General features: G+C 48.1%; 6 protein-coding genes across 6 annotated transcripts; 4 read left to right on the forward strand and 2 right to left on the reverse strand.

Annotated features, from left to right (window-relative positions):
* Positions 1-262: 262 nt before the first annotated feature.
* Positions 263-6,733, forward strand: BDV27DRAFT_145718 (uncharacterized protein; the record flags this gene model as incomplete). The annotated part of the gene is made up of 13 exons (XM_032070449.1): positions 263-373; positions 407-531; positions 583-1,492; positions 1,697-2,234; positions 2,510-3,402; positions 3,634-3,655; positions 3,692-3,827; positions 3,901-4,018; positions 4,856-5,003; positions 5,141-5,214; positions 5,278-5,463; positions 5,523-6,524; positions 6,572-6,733. 13 exons carry the CDS (start codon positions 263-265, stop codon positions 6,731-6,733), a joined length of 4,425 nt encoding a protein of 1,474 aa, XP_031927019.1.
* Positions 6,734-8,396: 1,663 nt separating this feature from the next.
* On the forward strand, positions 8,397-10,189 carry BDV27DRAFT_2690 (uncharacterized protein). Its single transcript, XM_032076175.1, has 7 exons — positions 8,397-8,584; positions 8,647-8,719; positions 8,780-8,988; positions 9,039-9,175; positions 9,230-9,350; positions 9,403-9,445; positions 9,497-10,189. The coding sequence occupies exons 1-7, from the start codon at positions 8,517-8,519 to the stop codon at positions 9,962-9,964; spliced, it is 1,119 nt and encodes a 372-aa protein (XP_031927020.1). The 5' UTR covers positions 8,397-8,516; the 3' UTR covers positions 9,965-10,189.
* A 1,424-nt stretch (positions 10,190-11,613) lies between these two features.
* On the forward strand, positions 11,614-12,707 carry BDV27DRAFT_145722 (uncharacterized protein; the record flags this gene model as incomplete). Its single annotated transcript, XM_032070450.1, has 7 exons — positions 11,614-11,668; positions 11,729-11,753; positions 11,807-11,879; positions 11,937-12,139; positions 12,196-12,311; positions 12,443-12,563; positions 12,623-12,707. 7 exons carry the CDS (start codon positions 11,614-11,616, stop codon positions 12,705-12,707), a joined length of 678 nt encoding a protein of 225 aa, XP_031927021.1.
* Positions 12,708-13,349: 642 nt separating this feature from the next.
* BDV27DRAFT_2736 (uncharacterized protein) lies at positions 13,350-14,521 on the reverse strand. The gene is made up of 3 exons (XM_032076195.1): positions 14,234-14,521; positions 13,794-14,175; positions 13,350-13,741 (listed from the first exon to the last, which is right to left on the reverse strand). The coding sequence occupies exons 1-3, from the start codon at positions 14,361-14,363 to the stop codon at positions 13,510-13,512; spliced, it is 744 nt and encodes a 247-aa protein (XP_031927022.1). The 5' UTR covers positions 14,364-14,521; the 3' UTR covers positions 13,350-13,509.
* Positions 14,522-17,509: 2,988 nt separating this feature from the next.
* Positions 17,510-18,736, forward strand: BDV27DRAFT_2753 (cupin domain-containing protein). Its single transcript, XM_032076200.1, has 4 exons — positions 17,510-17,542; positions 17,596-17,689; positions 17,748-17,873; positions 17,928-18,736. Exon 4 carries the CDS (start codon positions 18,001-18,003, stop codon positions 18,400-18,402), a length of 402 nt encoding a protein of 133 aa, XP_031927023.1. The 5' UTR covers positions 17,510-17,542; positions 17,596-17,689; positions 17,748-17,873; positions 17,928-18,000; the 3' UTR covers positions 18,403-18,736.
* A 478-nt stretch (positions 18,737-19,214) lies between these two features.
* BDV27DRAFT_158330 (uncharacterized protein) lies at positions 19,215-19,580 on the reverse strand (the record flags this gene model as incomplete). Its single annotated transcript, XM_032072658.1, has 3 exons — positions 19,215-19,234; positions 19,296-19,346; positions 19,409-19,580. 3 exons carry the CDS (start codon positions 19,578-19,580, stop codon positions 19,215-19,217), a joined length of 243 nt encoding a protein of 80 aa, XP_031927024.1.
* Positions 19,581-21,937: the final 2,357 nt, after the last annotated feature.

The following is a 21,937-nucleotide window of genomic DNA, read 5'->3' on the forward strand; positions in this document are numbered from 1 at the left end:
TATTGTCGTAATAAAAGTGGGAGCAGTGAAATGTGAATCTATCATCATAGATATATTGTCTTCGGCAATGCATGGAGAGGAAATCTGCCGGAACGGCAAAGAGCGTTGAGGGTAATGTATGGTAATCGGGAAAGATCCGACCAACAACCCTCGGACAGTATCCACTCTCCACTACTTGACTCCTACTTAGCGCTGCTTTACCCCAACACAATGTCCGATAGGATTGTTGCCCTTCCCCGCGACTGTCATTCTGTTATCGGACATGGAGTCTAGTCATCGGACGCCCCCTGCCTCGGCCTCAGCCATTCCACGGAGGCTCCAGGCCTGCGAGAGATGCTGGAAACGCAAGCAAAAGGTCTTGACCGATGATGTTGTACATCCGCCATGTGAGGCTAACACATCATAGTGTGATAGGCAATTGCCGGCATGCACAACCTGTGTGGAAGCTGATGCACAATGTGCCCCCCGACGCGTCCCCATCGGGCCCACTACGGAAGAGGGCAGTGGCCTCTCGCATGCTGCCGTACCAAAGTGAGTGTTGAGTAGTATGGAAGGCTGAACAGAGCTAATGACAGAATCTAGCTATGTGGAAACACTCAAGAGAAAAAGGGACGAGCTAGACGCACAGTTTCGACAGCAAAGGGCACGCCGAGAAAGGGATGACTCGGTTCCACCCCAGCCGTCGCCGAACATGGAGACCACTTCAGTAGGTACCCCAGGAGATTCGAAGCAGACACCCTCAACGGCCCCCACTAGTTTTAGTGAGCGGTCGGTACAGGCGACGATGGGGGAGATCGGATTCCTGTCGCGCAATGCGATGGCAGAGCCACGCGACGAAACTCGTGGGTTCCCTCAAGAACTAGCTATGGGTAGAATGGTGAGAGCTGCCCTGGTTATCTCAGGCGAGGATCCATCACAGTCTCGAGATCTGTGCCATCATCGACGAACTTTCGTCACCATGATGGGGCCTGCGACGGGGATCAGCAAAGAGTTTGCCGCAACTTACCTGAGCCGTTTCTTTGACCATGTTGGAGTGATGTTTCTTCACCTCGACCGGCGTGAGTTACAAGGTGAATTTGACTCCAATTTTGATGTCCGTAGAGGGCAGCCGAGTCATACGAATGGTCCTAATCTAGGGACCGCATTCTTTGAGTTCAGAGTTTACATGGCTGTGGCCATTGGAATGTTACTTTCACCCGAGCCTGGTAGCGAGCTATTGGCGACTGGTTTGCATGCAGTAGCAACGGAGAGACTTGCCACCATTATAGAGCAGGGGGATTGTGTGAAGACCCTACACTGTATGTGGTTGTTGGCTTTGTATTCTATGTTCAGTTCGCTCGGAGGATCCACTTGGCACCTCGTGGGATTGGCAATGAAGAAATGCATCTCATTTAGACTGCACCGGGAGCTGTATCCAGACTCCGACACGAGCCAAGAAGAGCAAAACAGAAGACGCAGCATTTTCTGGGCCTTCTATGTACTTGACAGGTGGGTAGATTACAAAGGGCCCTTTTCTTTTTACTGTTTTGCGCGAGGAGCCTTACTGACGAAGCCGCAGAACTATAAGTTGCGTCATGGACCGCCCGTTTAGTATTGAAGATGAAGACATATTGGTTCAGGTAAAAGCACAATACACGGGGGTTTATTGACAGGTGCTAACGCCGTCAAGCTTCCAGTGTATAACTCTACCTCGAAGACAGTAGCCGAGTTCGACTTTGGCTGCCATATCATCATGCATGCTCGACTACTGTCTAGTGTGCGGAGTTCTTCTTCCCGAGGGCGTCTGTACCATTACCGCAACCTAAGCCACTGGCGAGATCTACCAAAGTCCGTAAAGGAGTTCGCTCCTAGCGATAGTGCCCTCTCCGTCTCAGTCAAGCAGCTCTCCTGCAGGGCGTTAACCCAGATTGCATTATTGACCCGAGGTACACAGTCCAATGGTGGTATAGTAGGACACGCTCGATCTGTTGAACACGATGTTGTGGATGGCTGCCAAGCATATATTAATGATGCATACTACTACTCTGAGCAAGGAAAGCTTGCAGCATCATTCGTTGACGGATTCGATCTTTTCGCGGCGGGTGTACTTGTCATTTGCCTTCCTTCCCTGTCGTCACTTGCAGGGCCTCCACGGGAGTCAGCCACTATTAGCAAATGTACAGCCCTGTTGACAACAATTGGGGAGAGGTTTCCGTCACTCAAGGTGCTCAGGAAACTACTTCTAGCTCTATCGAGTGTAACTGCTCAAGGAGCCTACCACGACCCGGCAAGTTTCCCTCACATTATCTTAACCTTACGATCGTCTAATATGTCCGATATTAGGTTCTAGATGACCTACCGGGAATGATTTCAGATCCGATGCAAGGTCTGATCCAGGACTTTCTCCGGATATGGAGTGCATGATCCGGAAGACGGCCATCGGACGGATTCCGGGCCGATCGATCATATATACCACCATGGATAACCCTATCACCTCTATCTAATAACCAAATCAGTTGGAAGTACTCAGCTATCGAGCATATTGAAACTATGGCTCCCGGAATTACGGAACCCTCCTCCACAGCAGGCCCTTCGACTGCTGAAGTCAAGCCTACCGTCTATGTCCTTGACACCTTCCCTCCTAAGGCCATCGAGTACGCCAAGACCTTGTTCAATATTATTCAACCTCAGGATGAAGAGTTCAAGAACTGGCGGCAAAATGCAAGAGCGCTGTTAGTTCGAAGCTCGTATGTTACGGCTGATGACATCGCAAGCTGCCCGAACTTAATTGCCATCGGCAAGCACGGCGTGGGGATTGACAAGATCAACCAGGATGCCTGCGCACAGCGGGGTATCAAGATCCTCAACACCCCTGGTGCCAATGCGCGTGACGTTGCAGAGCTGGTCGTTGCACTGGTCTTATCGGTCGCAAGGGGAATTCGGTCTATCACATCCCGGCAAATGTTGAAGCCCGTACCGAAGGAGACCTGCAATGGGTTGACTCTGTATCAGAAGACGATCGGTATTATCGGTATGGGGAATATCGGACGCACCGTGGCGGAGATTTTCCGCGGCGGCTTCGACGCGACCATTGTCGCTTATGACGCCTACATGCCTGAGGATGTATGGTCCCATATCCCACATACCAGGGCAAAGAGTGTCGATGAGGTGCTTGTCCAGGCAGATGTGCTCTCTGTCCACGTTCCCCTTACCGCAGAAACTCGAGACATGATTTCCTATCAGCAAATTCGCGCAATGAAGCCCGACGCAATTCTAATCAATGCTGCTCGTGGTGGTATTATCAACGAGGCCGACCTCACCAAGGCGCTATCGGAAGGGTATCTATGGGGCGCAGGGTTGGATTGCCATGAGCAAGAGCCACCGAGCCATGAGAAGTATGAGGCCCTCTGGAAGAATTTGAATGTCATTAGCACACCACACATTGGCGCTGCCACCTCAAGAGCGCAACTGGCCAGTGCCACGGCAGCAGTGGATAACCTGTATCAGTATCTGTCAAGACTGTGATTGTAAATAGGTGATTAATATGGATGTGATGAACTTAGAAATCAATTTATTGATATTTATATTCTATATCTTGGCTTGTTTCACCTTCTTCGATACAGGAACTCCCCTACAGTGCCATCGCACATATAGCACGTTGCCTTTGATACTATCTGTGATAAATAATGTTTTCCCATCCGGGCCACCAAAGGTACAGTTTGTCAGATTCTTTCCACCGTCTGGCGCTGTTACAATCCTGGCCTTGGGAATCCCGTCCGCATCCACGACAAATACCGAACCGAGACTGGGATGGCAGATAAAGACATTCCCCTCTTCATCCACGGCAAGTCCATCAGGACCCGCACATCCAAAGGACTGAAAAAAGACACCGACTTTGGTGGTAGACCCATCGGCATGGAGAGGAAGTCGCCAGACGGCATTGGACCGAGTCATGGCTACGTACAAAAACCGCTCATCGGGTGAGAGAGCTAGGCCATTCGGGGAAATTCCGTTGGAGACCAAGCAGTCGAGCTTGCCCGTGGGCGAAAGCCGATAGACGCATCCAGTCTGATCGGTCATTCCCGTTTGACCCTGATCGGTAAAATAGATGTCGTTGGTGGAGGAGACAATCAAATCGTTAGGGCCTTTGAACCTCTCGAGGTTACGCCGAGTAAGCAGTGGGGATATTGTATTTGTAGAAGGGTCAAACAGAAGAATTCCCTATTCCGACCAATTAACTAACAAATCCTTACAAGCGATACATTCAATGTAGGCCACATACTTGCTTATAATCAGCAATTACGATGCAGCCATCCTCTCGCACCACAAGGCCATTCGGCTCGCCATCCCATCGCACGCACTCCGTTACCTGCTTTTCCCCATCCACTTTGAGAATTCGGCCATAGGGCACATCTACTATGTAGAGACTCCCATCGGCAACGTAAGTGGGACCTTCGAGGAAAATGTCAGAGGCCGGAAGAGCTGACCCGCCGCGCCACTCAGTGGGCTGGCCGGTGCATCTGAGGGAGTCGGGAATGCGGACATAGATCTCGGCTTGGATCACTGGGGGAACTGGATAGAAGTTCATTTTCGACGGACAGCCTAAGCTACATTGGCTATATGCGGAGGGGTATATCGAAGTCTATATATGAACCTTGAAATCGGAAAAACTCTGTTTACCCCATGGGGCCGTGAGGCCGGTGGAGCGTCGGATATTTTCCGATGCCCGTGTGACCGGTCAGAGTATGGAAGTTGAAACCCTAACATCCTTATAAGTGTAAACAGACTAGTACAAAGTCTCATTACCTTGAATTGCTGTACCCCTAAATAGAGGGTGGGAAGCATATCTCTACATTCTCTCCATTATAGGTTATAGATTTCTTCCCAAGATCCTCACGCCATGGGACTTATCTCGGATGCAAAAAGGGCTATGCAAGATGCCCCAAAGGAAGTTTTCAATGCCTATGTTTTGATGTGTACATGCTTCTTCGCCCTTTCCGGCGTGTCGAAAGGGTTTGATGAAGGTGAGCAATGATCCCTGCCAAGTATGGAAGTTTCCCACTTGCTTTAATATTAATTCATGGGCCTATCACAGGAAACATTGCCTCGGTCGTTACGCAAGCTCATTTTAGGGCCCGATTTGGTGTCGATACACAGTCAGAGGAAGAGTATGCCAATACAAAAGGATGGCTAGTATCTATAGCCACGGCTGGAGCGGTCTTTGGATGTCTTGGGGTGAGTTGTTTTTGCTGCAATTCGACAGATGAATCAACCATATTTATGCAACTCCTTATATAGTGCTCCCCCATTAATGATCGATTTGGTCGACGTTGGACGCTCCGCATTGCTACAGTCATCTATATTGCTGGCGTCTTGGGCCAAGGGCTTTGTGGCGGAAACATTTCCGGGCTTTATGCATCCAGATTCATTGCAGGGTTGGGAATTGGCCCGTTGTCAATTGTTCCTCCAGTTTATATTACTGAGGTATGTCACGCCCAACTGTGCTTTTGCTATGGTGACACATGCTCACTCAGCTTTAATAGATCTCGCCCAAAGCAATTCGTGGTCTTCTTACAGTTCTGTTCGCGGCTTGCCAGCAGCTAGGTGTAGTGCTGGGCTTCTTCATCAACTACGGAGTGACTAAACAGTACCCGGGCGTTGACGAGCAATGGATGCTCCCCACTCTCCTTCAGATTGTCCCAGCTGTGGTGTGGGGATTCGGAACTTTCTTGTGCTCGGAGTCTCCTCGATGGCTTCTTTACAATGGCCAACGAGAGCAAGCAGCAGATACCCTGTCTAGGCTTCGCCACTTGCCTCGCGATCATTCTGTGATCCTGTCCGAACTAGCCGGTATGGATGCTCAAATATTGCATGAAACCGAAGCAGTCAGTAACGCGACCGTATGGGACCTGCTGAAGGAGACTTTTGTGCCCGTCGAGAACCGCCGTCGCTTCTTCTTAATCTTTATGGCCACGCTTTTCTCTCAGTGGTCTGGAGCCAATGCCATAACCCAATATTCTCCTACTATATTCGGATACTTGGGCATCAACGGAGATGAAGCCAAATTTCTGGCAACCGGAATCTATGGCGTGGTCAAGTTCGTGAGCACGGTGTGCTTTGCACTATTCATCGTAGACTTTATCGGTAGACGGCGATCATTGATGACTGGAATCGGCCTCCAATTGATCACTCTGATATTTGTCGGCGCATATCTCGGCGTTACCAGCCATCTCTCAACCGATGAGATCGGTGCGACTCCTAGCGCCTCTCGCGCGTCTACTGCCGCCATCGTTGCAATCTTCCTCCACGCAGTGGCTTGGAGTATTGGTTGGTTCAGCATTCCTTACCTTGTCGGCTCCGAGATATTCCCTATTCGCATCCGGTCGTTGAATATGTCCATTTCAATGGCGTTCCATTGGGCGTTCTATTTCGGATGTTCGCGTGCCATGCCAAGTCTGCTAGCTGCTACGCATAAATGGGGAGCTTTTGTATTTTTTAGCTGTATCTGTCTGATATCCTTGATTTACGTATTCTTTGCCATGCCGGTGAGTACCAAATTCTAGTTTATGATATCGCCACTGACCATTCTTAGGATACAACAGGAAGGTCCCTTGAGGAGTTGGATAGCCTGTTCCAGCGACCGTGGTACACCGTTTACCAGGTGGCTTACCCATCACGCGATGAGATTCGAGTAGAGAGACTGGAGGACAAGTTGTCGGCCGATGGAACATCCAAGCACATTGAACAGGCTTAGAAAATTTCCATATACGGAATGTGTGGTACTAGAGCTTACCTCCTGATTGGTCAAACGAAAGTCGAACTTGTATGTCTAAAGCGGGAAGGCGGTCAGACATTGATTGTTCATAACACGTGACATGACATGTGATCATGTATCCAGACTTCAAGCAATCAAGCGTCCTTGCTATCATTAAACGACTACATCTGAACCTAATTCCTACTGTACATACAACTGCTCGTCCACTGCTATGGGCCGCGAAGTATAGAGACAAGAACCAGAAGGCATGTGCAATGAATACACAATTTTGTATTTATGACCTTTAGCCTTCCTACCTGGTTAGCACCAAGAGGGCCCATACGCCTACAGTGGATATGAGCTATGGCTCCTCCGCGCATAGCTTAATACATCTCCCTATGATGGGTCCACCTCCACCGTTCGTGGACTGTGGCGATATGATCATATGATCCAAATGACAGTATTTGAGGCAATCCTGTTATTTTTGGCCTTCCAGATTTGTTCATGTCAAGAGGGGTAATATATCATATGGCCACCATGAGCTAGACAACTGTAAAGGGTGCCCGAGCCATGGTTACGTTCTGGGAGATGAGTCCTTTTTTTCTTTTCCCCAATGCCGTAATCATGGATCATAAGATGAGGTACTCCGTATTATCAAAGCAATTTCAAGACGGACATCCGGCGATAAGCGAGTGGGGAGAGTAAGAGGAGATCATCTAATCTTAATAAGGACCCTATCGCTATAATAAAGTGACTTTTCTTGCCTGAGATGGCCTGGTCGGGCCTCGGTCTTGATCCAATTCAAGATCTGTACCCGGCCGAATCTATCGCTTCAGCCGATCGCACACTAATAGAGAGTACAGTACCGAGTAGGTACGGAGTAGAGAACTGATAACTAAAAGTAGGTATTAAAATATACTATCCAAACTCAATTTATTTTATGAATCTTGAATAAGGACTTTGTTCTAGAAGACTATCACCAAAGTCACTTGTTTCGAGAGAAGCCTTTTGTTTTCCCACAAGGGGATTGAGTATCCGAAGCCTCCCGCTAGTTCTGGTAATTTGTCAGGGTCCAGGGACTCTACAAGTCGTTGCATCATACCAAGACACCACTCGTGCGCGTTCAGGGGGCGCATAGTGATAAATAGTGTGGCAAGGTTCGGAATCGTAGGGCACGAGCTGAGATGCCAATGAGAAGCCCAAACTGAATCCCCATATCATTAGCCGTGCTATGCCACATGTGGAAAGTCGCATGAAACCAATGGCACCGCGGTATTTGGGTTTGAAATAGCGTTTGCACCAAACGTGGTGTCTTTCGAATGGTGACGTGATGTGGGATTTGATAGGTGCAGGCTCGTATTTCCACGACGGACGGTGGAGACGTTGGAGCCCCATACCTGAGCTCCACTTCACCAAGCCCCCAATCACATCGTGATGTTGCCCTAAACCTCGTCTTCCAGAATAGGCCTCGAAATCACCAAGGTTGGGTTCTCCTTGCCATCCCCCGGCTGACGCAGCCGCATTGTCACTGGTAGTTACCATGAAACTGAGGCTTTTCGGTGAAATTAACTTTGCCTGCGCCGTGGGTGGTTTCGAGCCAGTCCCTGCAGGTTGCTACGTACGTATGTCGACCATGTCAAACAACCAGGATTCGGTTTCCACTTCTTGGCTGAGATTTAATCCCCGGTGGTCCGAAAGTTATCATATGTAACCTTGCGTGCGCCCATTTGGGGTGCGACTTCCCTGGGGGCTTAACAACCCGGTCTGGCGATGCAGAGAAACCATGTCCCAGTTCCATGTTGAATCGTGGATTTGGTATGGGGTCACGGTATTCATAATAATTCTGCGATTGTGAGTGTTTCAAGTCACGATACATATCAGTAAATCCGAATACTAACAGGCCTATTATCCAGCATATCGCGACTGCTGTTGGTGAAAAGCCTGAAGAGCTTACAAGTGGAGGATTATCTAATGCTCGTAGTATTGGTATGTCGCCACCGACAGAGACACGAGCAGACCTGTCTTTGCTTACAAGTCTTTCTATAGTGTTTCTACACGGGGTTGGTAGTCACATTGAATCGAATCGAACATGCGCATACGAATTTAATGAAACCGGGCGACGAAGCGCATTTGACACCGGAGTCGATCGAGGACCGCATTTATGGTAGCAAACTGGTGTTGGCAACTGAGCAGTGCATGCTAGCGACAATCTGGGGATGCAAAGGGTGTCTTCTTCTCCTCTACGCCAGGTTGACGTGAGTTACAATGTCCTTGTGTACCGAACAATGTGCTGAGAGGATTATAGGGAAGGAATTAAGCAACAACTGGCCGTCAAGATCCTGGCTGGTTATGTGGTTGGGTCATACATTCTCTTGGAAATCCTCTACTTCGGTGTTTGGTGTCGGCCATTCCATAATTACTGGGCTGTTCCCACACCCAACGGTATGTGTGATAGCTTCTCTCTGAAAGGCCATGTCTCTGACTTGGTAATCTCAGAACAATGTTCGACGGCGACACATCACCTTATCATGACAATGGTCTTCAATATTTCGTCAGACATTCTCATGATGTGCATTCCGCTGCCGCTCCTCATATCGGCTAGTTTGCCACTACGCAGGTACGTTCCAAGCGACGTAGGCTCCGTCCAGTATTTAACAACAGGATTGTAGTAAAATCACTCTAGTGGGTGTATTCAGCATGGGAACCTTCATTGTAAGACCGGCACTTTTTTCAACCCCACCGATCGCGACTAATGACCCTTAGATCCTATGCGCCACTCTCAGCAAAGTCTACAGCTTCAAAGATCCCTTCAGCCCCCAATGGCTCTTCTGGTACGTTCGCGAGGCCAGCACTGCCGTCTGCGTCGCCAACATCCCCAACTGTTGGAGTCTGGTTCGCCGCGTCTTCAACCTGAGTTCCTGGACCGGTAGTTCGCACAGCAAAGGCAGGACACACCACTACACCCCCTACGCATATGGAACTGGAACGCATAGTAGGACGAGACGACACACATCCTCACAGAAAAAGAACCTCTGGACATCCGTCACCATGTCCGGAGTACGGAAGACGGAAAGTGCGGAGGAAATTATCAAAGAAGACCCTGAGCAGCAAGCCCACCAAGGAATCCCACTCGAAATCTGGCACCAAACCAGCATCCACGTCACAGAAGAACTGCCCAGGCCTGATGATATCCATAAGGGTGCCACTACAACAGCTCCAGGTCGGGAATAGACCCCGGGCTTGGGGCTGAACTAATGATAGATAATCAAAATAAAGAGGTAATGATAATATCGCCGATAGACCAGTCTACAGTCCCGCAGCCCCGTAGTTGGATCAATAGAGTGAGCTTCTCAGGGGTCACTATCCCAAACCCCTTGAATTATCTATTCAATGTAGCTTGCTCACAAACAAAAGGCCAGTGGCGGTCGTATAGCTTCGTATACGAACAAGCTCAAGAAATTTCTCCGAGATAGACCCGAGATAACGCGTCGACCAATTTCCATGACGGGGGAGCAAGTGGTCCTTCTGTTAACTGGTTATCCAACATTATTCGAATTGTGGCCCTGCCTTCACATGCCTTGAAATGCCGAGGAAAGTCCTTAATCCACGACATGAACTCCATCAGGCCAATGCCGGCCACCGCTTGTTTCTGGAGCCATGGCTATCTTCTGTACGGAGTACTACGGTAGTCTTTTCCCTTGCTGGGCTAAGCTGTGGGGGTCTGTTTGAAACATCGATCGTCTCGCTATACCGATTTGGAACGGAGTGGCAGGCAGTGCAGCGCCCACTGTGACGAGGAGATCTGCGCCTTTATTTCCAAGTTTAACACGAGACCCGCCGTGCCTCCACCAACACCGACGATCAGATAATCGACAGTGGTAGGAAAGTTCAGGATCTGAACATGGCCGACCCGCGGAACTTGGGAACTTGAACATCCGGGAGTCTATTGACTTTACTCCGTATTCATGTCTCAGAAAGGCGTGCACAGTCGGGTCTGGGATCCTTCCCGCAGGATGTTTTACCTCGCAGAAAGTGTATTACTGTACTCCGTACATAGACGCTGTCTATCACGCCTTTACATACCGTATTTGTCAAACATAGCCGGCTTGGCGCAGTCTTCCAATCTCTCGGGGCCGATTGATGGATGTCTCGGCTTTGTCGCCTGGCCCACACGGCACTATCACAGAACTAGAGCCAAATGAAGCCTGATAAAGAACGAATGCTGTAAGATTTAGAGGTTGAAGTGATCCTGCAGGATTGTGGCACGCATATGAGTTTATGATGGGCATGTCTTACACCATTCTTTTGGGATTTCGCCCTGAAAAAAAAAAAAAAATACTAATCAATAATTACTCTCTGGTTCTCGGTCTTCAAAATAAAAAGAAAGTGATATGAAGATCTTTAGTCATGTCGCTTTCTTCTCAGTCTACTCCGTGATTCAGGACACGCAAACCGTTAGGGCTCATTCGTATATCTGCTCGTAGTATAGTTTCCAATTTTGGCCTGGGCCTCTGACCTCAAACCAAAAAGCTGGCCGAGCCCTAACATTAACGCACTGGCTTTTGAAGCTAAGCCGCGTCTGTCTATGACCTACAACTGATAGACTTAATTAAAGTTTGAAGCCAGATGACAGGGGAGTTTCGTATGGAAGGGCTCCGCGCCCGTTTCGGCTTCTGGAGCCATGGGTCGACAGACTAGTCTCCGCGTGGTACTTGAAGGTTTTATATTTTTATGTCGCTTGTCTAGTTAAGAGCTTATTCGGCTTAGCCCCGGCGAAAGATACACAGATGGGACCAGGTACATAGACCGGTATATATGAACCACACCCGAGACACCGGGAATCCTGCGGATTCGAGGTGAACTCGGCATTTCTGTCTGCCATGTACCCTTTTGCCAGGGAGCTCGCTATTGAGTCATGGATCTTATATGCAGTGGGTTAGTTATCGTTCGTCGGCAACAACACTTGTTACGATCATTAACATCAAGGTGATATAGGGATTTTGATTATCGGATGTCGCCTGTTCGTCCCCACGTACATTGACTGCAACGGAGAGAAGTACTTACCGGAGATAGAGTTTCGCGACGTATACGGTTAAAGTCATGGAGCAAGTTACAAATGGATGATGCGCTTATGTGTGTGATTGCAGTATGTCCGCGGTCGAACAGCTGTAGGTCATGGATTAAGGTTGACAGAACTGCATAGCTCACCTTCACGGGGGTCACTGTCACGGCGAATAGCACGGCTCGGGTTAGCAGTGATCCAATTGTTCAGGAAGAATATCCTACACCACATGCCGAAGCTCTCATGGTGTGGGGGAACAAAATGATCTTCACGTTGGAGCAGTTCGCTTTGATTACCATATGGCTGGTCAAGGGCTGCCTTCTCATCATCTATAATCGTCTAACGTACGCCGGTGTCCGGAGCATTTGCGCACAATAAGGCTAATGCATTTCATCGGTAGGCTTATGATGAAAGAGCATTTAGTTGTGAAAATTGTTGCGGTATATGTAGTCATCTCTTTCATTGTTATCGAGGTCCTCTTCTTGGGAGTCTGGTGCAGGCCCATCAGATATTACTGTATGTCTTCTCTTATATCAGGTTCAATACACATCAACTAATGTGTTACAGGGGATCTCGACTCTGACAACTGTATGAGGCAATTCATATATGAACTCGATGGGTGAACTGGCGGCTGAATATAATCATAGACCAATGTGGGACCTACCTAAACCATCTGATCACGACAACCGTTTTCAATATCTCCTCAGATTTGATGATGTTGTGTATCCCATTGCCGCTCTTTATCCGATCACACCTACCATTCAAACAGTAAGGGTACACCCGATGCGTGAGTATGGCAAAAAATTCACAACTGACTTCAATCACAGAAAGGTTGCAGTGTGTGCTGTGTTCAGTCTTGGTGGGATCGTTGTCTGTGATACCCAATACACCCCTGCTGAGATAGATTGCTGACCGGTGCCTAGATACTTATGGCAGCTCTGAATAAGTACTACAATTTCACCAAACTCAGCAACCCCCGGTTCTTGGTTAGTGTGCATACCATGGTATATGATATATCTCAACGATTTGCTAAACAAATGAGACAGAAATGGTATGTTGCAGAGGTAGCTACCGCGGTCTACGTCTCGAATGTGCCACTTCTCTGGCCTCTTCTTCGACAGGTCTTTCGCTGCCTTCGTTCTACCGTTCACTCCAACTACACGTCAGGCGCACCCAAACCGAGCGGGCCGCAACGAGGTCTGGCGCCATTGCGCTCCCATTCGCGATCACATTCGAGATATCGTACCGATTCGGCACATTCGATCATCAACCACTCGCATGGGGGCAGCATGCCAGACGCACATGAGCTGGTGTTAACTCCGACCCGAGAACGAGGCTATAGAGCCGACATTATGGGGGACTCAGATACAAGCCCACAAAAGTCTAAGGACATAACAGTGCACAGAACTGTGGAGGTTACTCATGAGTATCCGTGATAATAATAATAATAATAATGTTACTATGGTTATCCTAGGTCGTAAATCGTACGAGTATTACACATTACTGGGCTTACTATTGTATATGCTTAGTGCACTAGGCTACACTTCATCACCACTAGCTATAGTTGCTCAAATAAAATGAAGTGGTGCATAGTCTCAACTGGGCATCGTACATTCTGTCGATAAACATGTGTTCTCTCCGTAACATATTTCAGAGATTATTCGTACATTCCATCACGCGTACATGGGTAGATATAAAATTTCATGTCACTTTATCATTCAGAGGATGAGGTCTTCGCAGCTCCAGAGAATGGACAGCCCCCAGCCGCCGACGCCGTGTCGGCAACAGCTTCCGCGTTTTCGCGGGCAATCTGGCGAAACATATCCATGGGATCATACCAGACATCGATCCTCTCCAGCTCAAGCTTGTCATTTACCTTAGCAATGACAATACCCTGAATATCGATAAGGCCGCCATGCGCCTTGACTCGGACCTTCTCTCCACGACTAGGTAAGACTCGTCAGTATCCGATTTCTATCAACTCACAAAGGGACTCACTCGTTATATCCCACATAATCATTCGCCATAACACCCCAATGTCTCCATTTGAAGACCACAGTCGGCGGTCCGCTGTATACTTCTTTCACCTCCCAAGCAAATGTGGGCATCATGCGCTTGAATGCCTTATGGCTGGTTTCGAAATCATTGTGTGCCGGATCATAGTACGAGCTCGCGGTTAGGAGAGCGTTGTAGGTGCCGACTTTGAGCATATGCTCGCCGGATTGCGGCGGACCTCCGTTTAATGAGAAAGAATATGTCTTCTGGTCGATGGTCCTCCAATCGGCGAGGGAGGTCTTGAACGAGGCTTCGATTTCCCAATTTTTGACGAGTTTTTCGACCAGGTCTGGAAGGCTTCCGGCCTCGTGTGTCATTGTTTTAGCTTAAGCGATCGCGTCAGCGGTTTATGTGTTTTGAAAATGTGACCGCGAAAGACGAACTCTGCTCATAATAATCTCTAGTCTTTGAATAGTTCGGCACCCGGCCATGTCGCCAGGCGGCCTCCGTATCTTTTAGGACTGCATCGGCGTCAAGGACGTAGTCAGGAAGTGCTGGTGGTGCGTCACCCATTTTGGTATTCGGTTGCGACAAGGTTCTGTATGTTTAACAGGGGCGAGAAAATATGGAAGTGGGATGGAGAATGTCCAGCGTATTTATTCCCCGAGCCATGCTAGACGACAGCTATTAGCCAAGTGGCATTGGCCACCGGGGTTGTGGCTATGATTACTCGCTATCCACCATTTACACGCCGTTGATGACAGCGGCATGCCTCGGTAACTAGTGTGGTGGGAGACAGGGATCTAAACGGCCCATAAAGTATAGTATCCAATCCCAAGAATTGTAACGACCATGCGTTGGACCATAAAAGTGGGTAGCGCGACCATTCCTATGAAAGGAAGGAGATATAGTTTCCGATAGTCCAAGCGAGCATCCAAAGGATGACTGCTGAACCAATCCGGCCTTTCGCATTGTTTGTTATCACAACTCTCCCCCTCGGTAGATAGCTGGTGGCATCAAACCACTGACTCGCATATCCCCGAGGCTTTTCGAGGATAGCACGGGCCAAGGTTCGGTGCGTGATCGAACATCGGCCTGCAATCAACGATTCCAGCTGCAGGCAATATAAACGGAGCAGATCCCATTGGATCGAGCGATCGGACCACAGTGGACCAGGGAGGGTCCAGACCCAGCACAGGAGCAATGGAAGTGCCGGAACAACGTTGTGACACAGAGGATAACAACGCACAAGAATCCTCCAGGTCTCCTGGTAATCTTTGGCTCCTTTCCTATTCGGCTTCTCGTATCCACTGCTTAGTGCTGGTAGGCTACGCCGAAAATAAAGATACCATGGTATATGTTGTAGGTGTATCTCACACTTCGATGGAAGAATGTGCGAGGATGTGGAGAAGCCTATCAGATCTGGGTCGATTAAATTGTAATTCGTGCGCTTCCTTGAGGCTTAGTGGCCCGAAATTATATTAATATACATAGCGACTTGTTCATTGGACTGTCCCTCGTCAAATATATTAATCATTGGTAAGCCATTGGTGGGGCTCCAATGCAACCAAGTGAGACAACCAAAATTCTCGGTTCGCCTTTGAAACAAACAGCAGCTTGGGGAGCGTGTCATTGACATTGCTTGCCCCCGGGAAGATAACTATACTTAACGTGTTATACATATCACAACACACAGAATCAACCAGTGCTTTGGCCAACTGAAGAACGGGCTACGGCTAACATGGAGTGGTACTCCGTCCCACGGGTACTGTTAGAATAACGGCGTTGACCGTTAACCCTAACGAGTAAGCATGGGGGCCAACTATGAACTCTAATATAGGAGATATTGATTAAAGATAATGGAATTCGCATGCACCTTCTTGGATTATTCCCCCTTAATCCGTTTCCGACACTCCGGACTCCATACTCACACTTCTGCGGTTTGCCCACTATGACTAGCCGACTTTCCATCTAAAGGTTGTTATGGATATTGATTCCAAGGTGGCTGAAAAAGTGGTCCCTGACAATGGAATCGAAAATGTTTTTACTTTATATTATGGCACCCACTAAGGGTCTTCGCTCAGATATGCCCAGATGAAAGGGGCAACTGTTCAATCCTTTCAATCACTTCCCTATCTATAGTGTTCTGGGCAGCCCCAATCAATTTTCTCGTTCATAACTACCAATTTGATGTTATGTAACCCCAATCCTCCTGAGTCCCAGGCTGCCAATAATAGAGCCATATTGATCGGAAGGCTTTGCTAAAACGTTCCCAATAATGGCTGGCTGGCACACGGCCCACAACGGCCGGAACGGAAAAGTTTAGTGGAGCACTCGTAGTCGTGGGCCTCTCGCGCAAAGTTTCGCCCCTGAGAGGGCATACAGAGCATATTAGGTCTATTGACAACATTGCGCTGGTTTGGAGAAGAGAAGTTTGCGATTGTAAGTCATTGTCACTAGGGTTTTCTCAAACCCAGTGATATGGCCCATTCCCAAAAGAGAAGGACATCCTTATAGTGACCGTACTAATCGGGTTAGTCTGTATTTACCTTATGTAAGCATTCCGATTGCGGTAATTTAAAATTTATCGCCCTCGAATTTGATGTTGAAGCGTCTTGCCAGTTCTTAGTTACTGAATTTTAAACCAGAGTTACCTAAGTATGGATAGATCTAACACGCATATTACTTACCTCCGGTCACTGCAAGCTGCTTCTTTGTAATTCTGTTAGCTTCGTCACTACACAAAAGCACCACCCACTTATACTACCAGCTTCTCCCCAGGATTTGATTAGAATTGTGTCAATCACAGCATTGAAATTGGCTCCCCTTCTAATTAATTCTCCGGTTACTGCGAAACTGTTAACGATTTTTTGATACTGTTGTCTAGCTTCCAGAAACCCACACAGTAGTCTCACAAACCCTGGCAGCACTGAATTCATTCGGAGACCATCCTATGCGTAGGCTACCGCGTCTGTCCGAGTCAACCCTAACACCCCAGCTCGTAGGATGGGCGATGGGAGGAAAAGTGAGGAAATCTTCACGATCACTCCTCGTTGAGAGGGCACACCAGTCCTATACCCGAAAGCTAGGTAAACGGATCCTCACCACGAGTAGAGAGAGTCATACCTTATGGACAAATTCGCCTCCTACCTCATCATCTATCTGAGCACCGTTCGCTGCTCTTACTGGAATGATGTGTGTCTCATTTAATTAGGGATTAATAAACCCCAACTCTCTGGATGTTTCGACAAGTGTGTCATAGTTGATATCGATTAGAATAAGGCAGGTCACGCCTTCTTCCACAAACGCCCGAGCACGGACGAGTTTTATGCTTGAGGCGGTCCCAGTGATCAAAGCGATACTGTAGGTCAAATTAGCAGACATATTATGCATTGATAGAGACCTATCGCACCATTGAATGCCATAATGTTGGGCGTGCTTCATTGATAATTCTTAGAGGTTGGCTACTGGAGGAACAAACTCGAAGGGATTTTGCTCACTGCCTGCAAAGTATATATATGTGCCAAATAGCAGTAGTCCGTCCTGCAGAGTACCTACCCAGCTCCTTGGCGGCTACATGATCTACGCAAGAGAAAATGTGGGGACACTCGGCCCTAACAATTTACCTCCTCGCCGAGGAGATTGACTATGGCGCCATTCGTCTTTAGCTGGTTGCAGAGGACGAAGACATATGATCGCCTACCCCGCTGACCGGACATAGTACCCGCTGACTCGGGGATGATAGTGTATCAGTATACTTAACTCCATAAAAAACGAGAAGGCTGACAGGCTGACTTCCCCATAGCCCCACCCTGGATGCTCTAATGGCATTCCTAACACACCATTGGTCGGACCCCGCGCATGTTCGGCAATGAAGTGATGAAAGGCCGGTATTAACTGTAGGACTCGCTCTGGTTGTAGCAGCAAGACTGGATTCTTACCCCGTTTCTATATAAGCATACGCTTTGAGCCACCGAAGAAAAAGGGAATACTGGCCTGCACGACTTCGACGAAAAGACGATCAATACAATCCGCAAATATTCACATAAAGGCACTTGGAGAGCTTCGATTCTGAAACTCTGGGTATAGCACCATTCTCGGAATTGATAACCACTTTGATTCTGATAGTGTTATTAGGGCCAGAATACGACATTATACCCTTTACATCTCAAAGGAGAATCGTTTCAACCGCGTTCGACACTCGTCCACGATGCCGGAGTCAATCATATTCTCCGGGGCGAATAACCCCCAGAAAAGCGTGATGAAGCCAACGGCCACTTTCACCGGTGAGGTCTACCTAGACTTAATCTCCATGGATGCGGCTGCCTCACTGGCAAATGTTACGTTCACACCTTGTGCGCGTACCTACTGGCACACCCACGAGGGTGGCCAAATGATCAAGGTATCGTCTGGGACGGGTTGGATCTGTGACAAGGGAGGAGAGGCTCGTCGGATCAAAGCCGGCGACGTTATCTGGGCTCCGCCGGGTACTACCCACTGGCACGGTGCCGACGATGGTTCTATTATGACTCACTTCGTTGTTGGCATCGGCGAGACCAAATGGCATGACGAGGTCACCAACGAGGAGTATCACAAGCGAGTGGAGAATTAACGTGTTGTCGTACTACATGATAGCCTCCTCGTACATAGGCGCACCTCTCATCTCCACAAAGAGTGCCTGCATTTGGAAGGATTCTACTTGGATAGCCTAAGTATATCTGCAATTCTGTTCAGCAGAGGCCCCTAATCAAATATCTGTCGACAAAAAGGCCACTCAGGCGCCTCGGAAACTTAGATTGTGACCATAGTTGTGTCTTATAGTTGTGACCACCGGTTTTGAGAAGCGGGTATAGAACCTAAATGAATCCTCAGTTTGTTCGGTGACGGAAGGAATCGTAAAGGAAGTTGGTGAGGAGGAACAAGAGGGTGATTTCACTGTGGGCAGGCCGGCGAGGTCGTCTTCAGGCCTAAGAAGGCGTTTTGGGATAATAAGTTGAGAACCATGGATTGAATATCAGCTGCTAGGTCCAAACTCTCCGAGTAATGCCTAAGGACGCTTACTTCTACCCGTATTCAGTTCTGCTCCATATGAAATATTCTCTAGGTGATTTTGCCAGTCTCCGTTCGGTTTGCCATTTACGTCTGGCTTACTTTGGATTACATTATTCTCTGTGTTATTATGAGCCAAGCTAGGCGATGAGCTGTGTAAAGGCTTATATGGCCATGCATGTATTAAATGGCCTATTGATGCATAAAGTACAATTACCGAACCGGGACTGTGATATCTTTGTGGCAAAAGCACGATATTTAGTCAACTAGCTCTCAAGATTAGGGCTATGTAGTAAGACAGTGATAGCGCAGCACCAGTCCAATAGTCTTAAGACACTGGTTACCGATAATCGTCTCGGTCTCCATCATACCTTCCTATCCATTTAATGGCCTTACTATTGGTTGTTAGCTTCTGATCCAAAGGCCCTCCCGCCATTCTAATTCGGAGACACCTACAAGCTGTACCATTTCGCAAAGGTGGTCCTTTAGCTGCAGAAGCCAGATTCTCTGCAAGAAGCCACTAAGCTGATGTTAGCTCATGTCTCAGAGTCCGTGGGTATGGAACTCACTGGCCAGACTGCCACATCCGTTCTCGACGGCTCCAGGGGCAGTGCAGGAGGAGGCACTATAGACTGCAATACATTGAGCACAATTCATGCGTGCCTCAAGCTTTTGGGCAGGGTTTGGGGCTGCAAAAGCTCCAGTGAGAAGCAGGGTCAAGGCGAAGGAGGCGAACTTCATGTCGGAGTGATTGAGATATGTAGAAGAGACTGAAAGCTAATATGGATAAAGTAGATCTGTTGGCTTCTTGAGTTTCCAATGCCGGGGATACGACTCGACTTTAAATAGCCATTTCTGTTCTCGAACACTTACCGAAAGACTTGCCGTATGTCGCACTGGTTTTGCTTCTCCTGCTTTGAGTCTCACCTTACAGTTTCGCCGGTTGTAATTGAAGAGCCATGCCCTGAAGGAGAACCATGAACATTGCAAATAAATCGGTGCTCTTTATCCCGAGCTCCATTAGACCTTGTTCATCAGCGTACAGAAGTTGGTTGCTGGTAGAATGTGATTGGACGTGTCGTATCGAACATAGACAGCTATGTAGCTTGTAAAGTTAGCTCGGTATATCTCTTTCCTCTCATCTTATTTTAGCCCCCAAGCTACTGTGTCAAGCTAAATCTTAGCTCTTACCCCAGGTCTGCATGATCAGCCCTGCACAATTGCAGAAAGCCTTCCTCACCCACCGGATCTTCAGCACTGTGCCATGACATATACGATCGAGCTGCAATAGCTCCTAGTATGTGGTATATGTCACCAGCAAAAGAAATCTCCTGGTGTTCTTTACTTGACAACTTGACCTCGGCCACGGCTCACCAGAGAACCTTAGCAATATTCGGTGCAGACGGTTATTTTTGGCCCCAGTTTAGTGCGCAGACTCCACACGGCGCTTCATCCCCCAATCTCTGCCGTATTGGAAAGGGTCCTTGCCGATCATCGATAGTTCTATTTTCGATTCTTTCTTTCTGGCTCAAGCCTCGGAAATTCCGACTCGGAATCATGGCCAGTAGCAGAGGGATTCCTTCCCATGATATTTTCTTGTCGACAAATCAAACAGGAGCCGTGTTAATGGGGTTATCTAAGACACAGGGAAAGAATATGACTAGTCGGATTTGAGGCATGATTTGCTGCTAAAACCCCGAATCAGGGTGAGATTGTCTTCACCTAATATACTTGACTAAATGCTTCGCAAGGCACTATTAATGAGTTGATTACGGGCTCCATATCCGTAAATTATCCTCTTTAATTGTCACCCAGTATGATCTTATTCCAGGAATCAGATAATTACAAGGCAGGCTAGGCGACGAGCCGCTGAAAAGCTAGCCCTAAACCCAATGCTCTATAGTTATTGTGGGCTATTCGTGCATTATTTCTACGGCCGTAGAGAACACTAATCTGTCGCACGCCGAGCGTTTGCCTGAACATACGAAAGCCGACAAGTTCTGCGTCTCTGGCAATTATCCTGAAGCTCTGAAAAGTTGGGCAGGTTGCATTGAGGGCGCATCATTGCCAGGAACTATCGTATATCCGGATGTAGCAGGAGTCAATCCATTTCTACTGCAAATCCTTGGCAGGTGTCCTTTTGTTCCCCACACCATCCATGAGAGATTCCGCCTCATATGGCTTGTCATTTCCCTGCCAAGAGTTAAATTTAGTTCTGACGGACTTGGAAGCTACCATTGTTCTACTGTATGTATTTTTGGCCTGATAGTCGACTGTTCTACTACAGTATGGAGGGCGTTGTTGGTTCGCTGCTGTGTATAGTTACTTACCGAGCTGATGGCTATAAAACCCCCCTAAGAGCTAGGCATAAATAGTGGCTTAACAAATGGTAAGAAAAAGGGAAACCACATCGCCTACTTGGCGTGAGAAAGGAGGAAAAACAAGGCATAGTACCTGTATAGTTGATGTCACATCTGGGCCCACAGGACCTGGCGAGTCAGGCATTGGCCGGATACTTTATCCACAAGTGACAATGGCATGCTACTCTGGTCAACCAGACTTAAGAATAATTAACAATACGTGTGTCGAAGCCAAATAGGATTCTTCCATGGACGCAAAGTCTGGACTGAGGAATCAATAGCCCTACTATCAAATCCCAGAAATTGCTGTTTTCGGCGAGCGGATACAGTCGACGGTTGCGGAGACACCAATGAGCTTGCCCTGGAAATTATTTCCCTACTCAACTGGATCTGACTCGGGCCGTTCGCAAGCAACTGTTGTGGACTACCAGTAGCTTTGGCACTGAATTCAAGGAAATCAATACTCTATAATCATGCATTTGTTGTGTACGGACAATAAACAAGGAAATTGTTTTGCTGTTACATGTGCCATCAACTGAGTATCAAGCGGATCACGATTCCGTTTCATAGAGGGTACCAAAGAATGACGACAAATGAGACTATCTCTCCCTATGTCCTTAAGTCACCGTTACACCCAAGGTAAGAGATGCTCAGGGAGCATAGCTATCGTAAAGGCGTACGATTGTCAAACTCGTTGCGACGCCTGCACTATAAAGAGTCCTTTGATATCATGCCATC

The sequence above is a fragment of the Aspergillus caelatus genome (assembly GCF_009193585.1).
Source record: "Aspergillus caelatus strain CBS 763.97 unplaced genomic scaffold BDV27scaffold_101, whole genome shotgun sequence".
NCBI lineage: Eukaryota > Fungi > Ascomycota > Eurotiomycetes > Eurotiales > Aspergillaceae > Aspergillus > Aspergillus caelatus.

Coding starts and splice junctions, on each gene's coding strand:
- BDV27DRAFT_2753 (XM_032076200.1), top strand. CDS start 18,001: ATGCCGGAGTCAATCATATTCTCCGGGGCGAATAACCCCCAGAAAAGC.
- BDV27DRAFT_2690 (XM_032076175.1), top strand. CDS start 8,517: ATGTCCCAGTTCCATGTTGAATCGTGGATTTGGTATGGGGTCACGGTA. Junction 8,720..8,779: donor ATCTAATGCTCGTAGTATTG/GTATGTCGCCAC, acceptor GTCTTTCTATAG/TGTTTCTACACGGGGTTGGT. Junction 8,989..9,038: donor CTCCTCTACGCCAGGTTGAC/GTGAGTTACAAT, acceptor AGAGGATTATAG/GGAAGGAATTAAGCAACAAC.
- BDV27DRAFT_2736 (XM_032076195.1), bottom strand. CDS start 14,363: ATGGGTGACGCACCACCAGCACTTCCTGACTACGTCCTTGACGCCGAT. Junction 14,176..14,233: donor TAGAGATTATTATGAGCAGA/GTTCGTCTTTCG, acceptor CGATCGCTTAAG/CTAAAACAATGACACACGAG. Junction 13,742..13,793: donor GATTATGTGGGATATAACGA/GTGAGTCCCTTT, acceptor AGTCTTACCTAG/TCGTGGAGAGAAGGTCCGAG.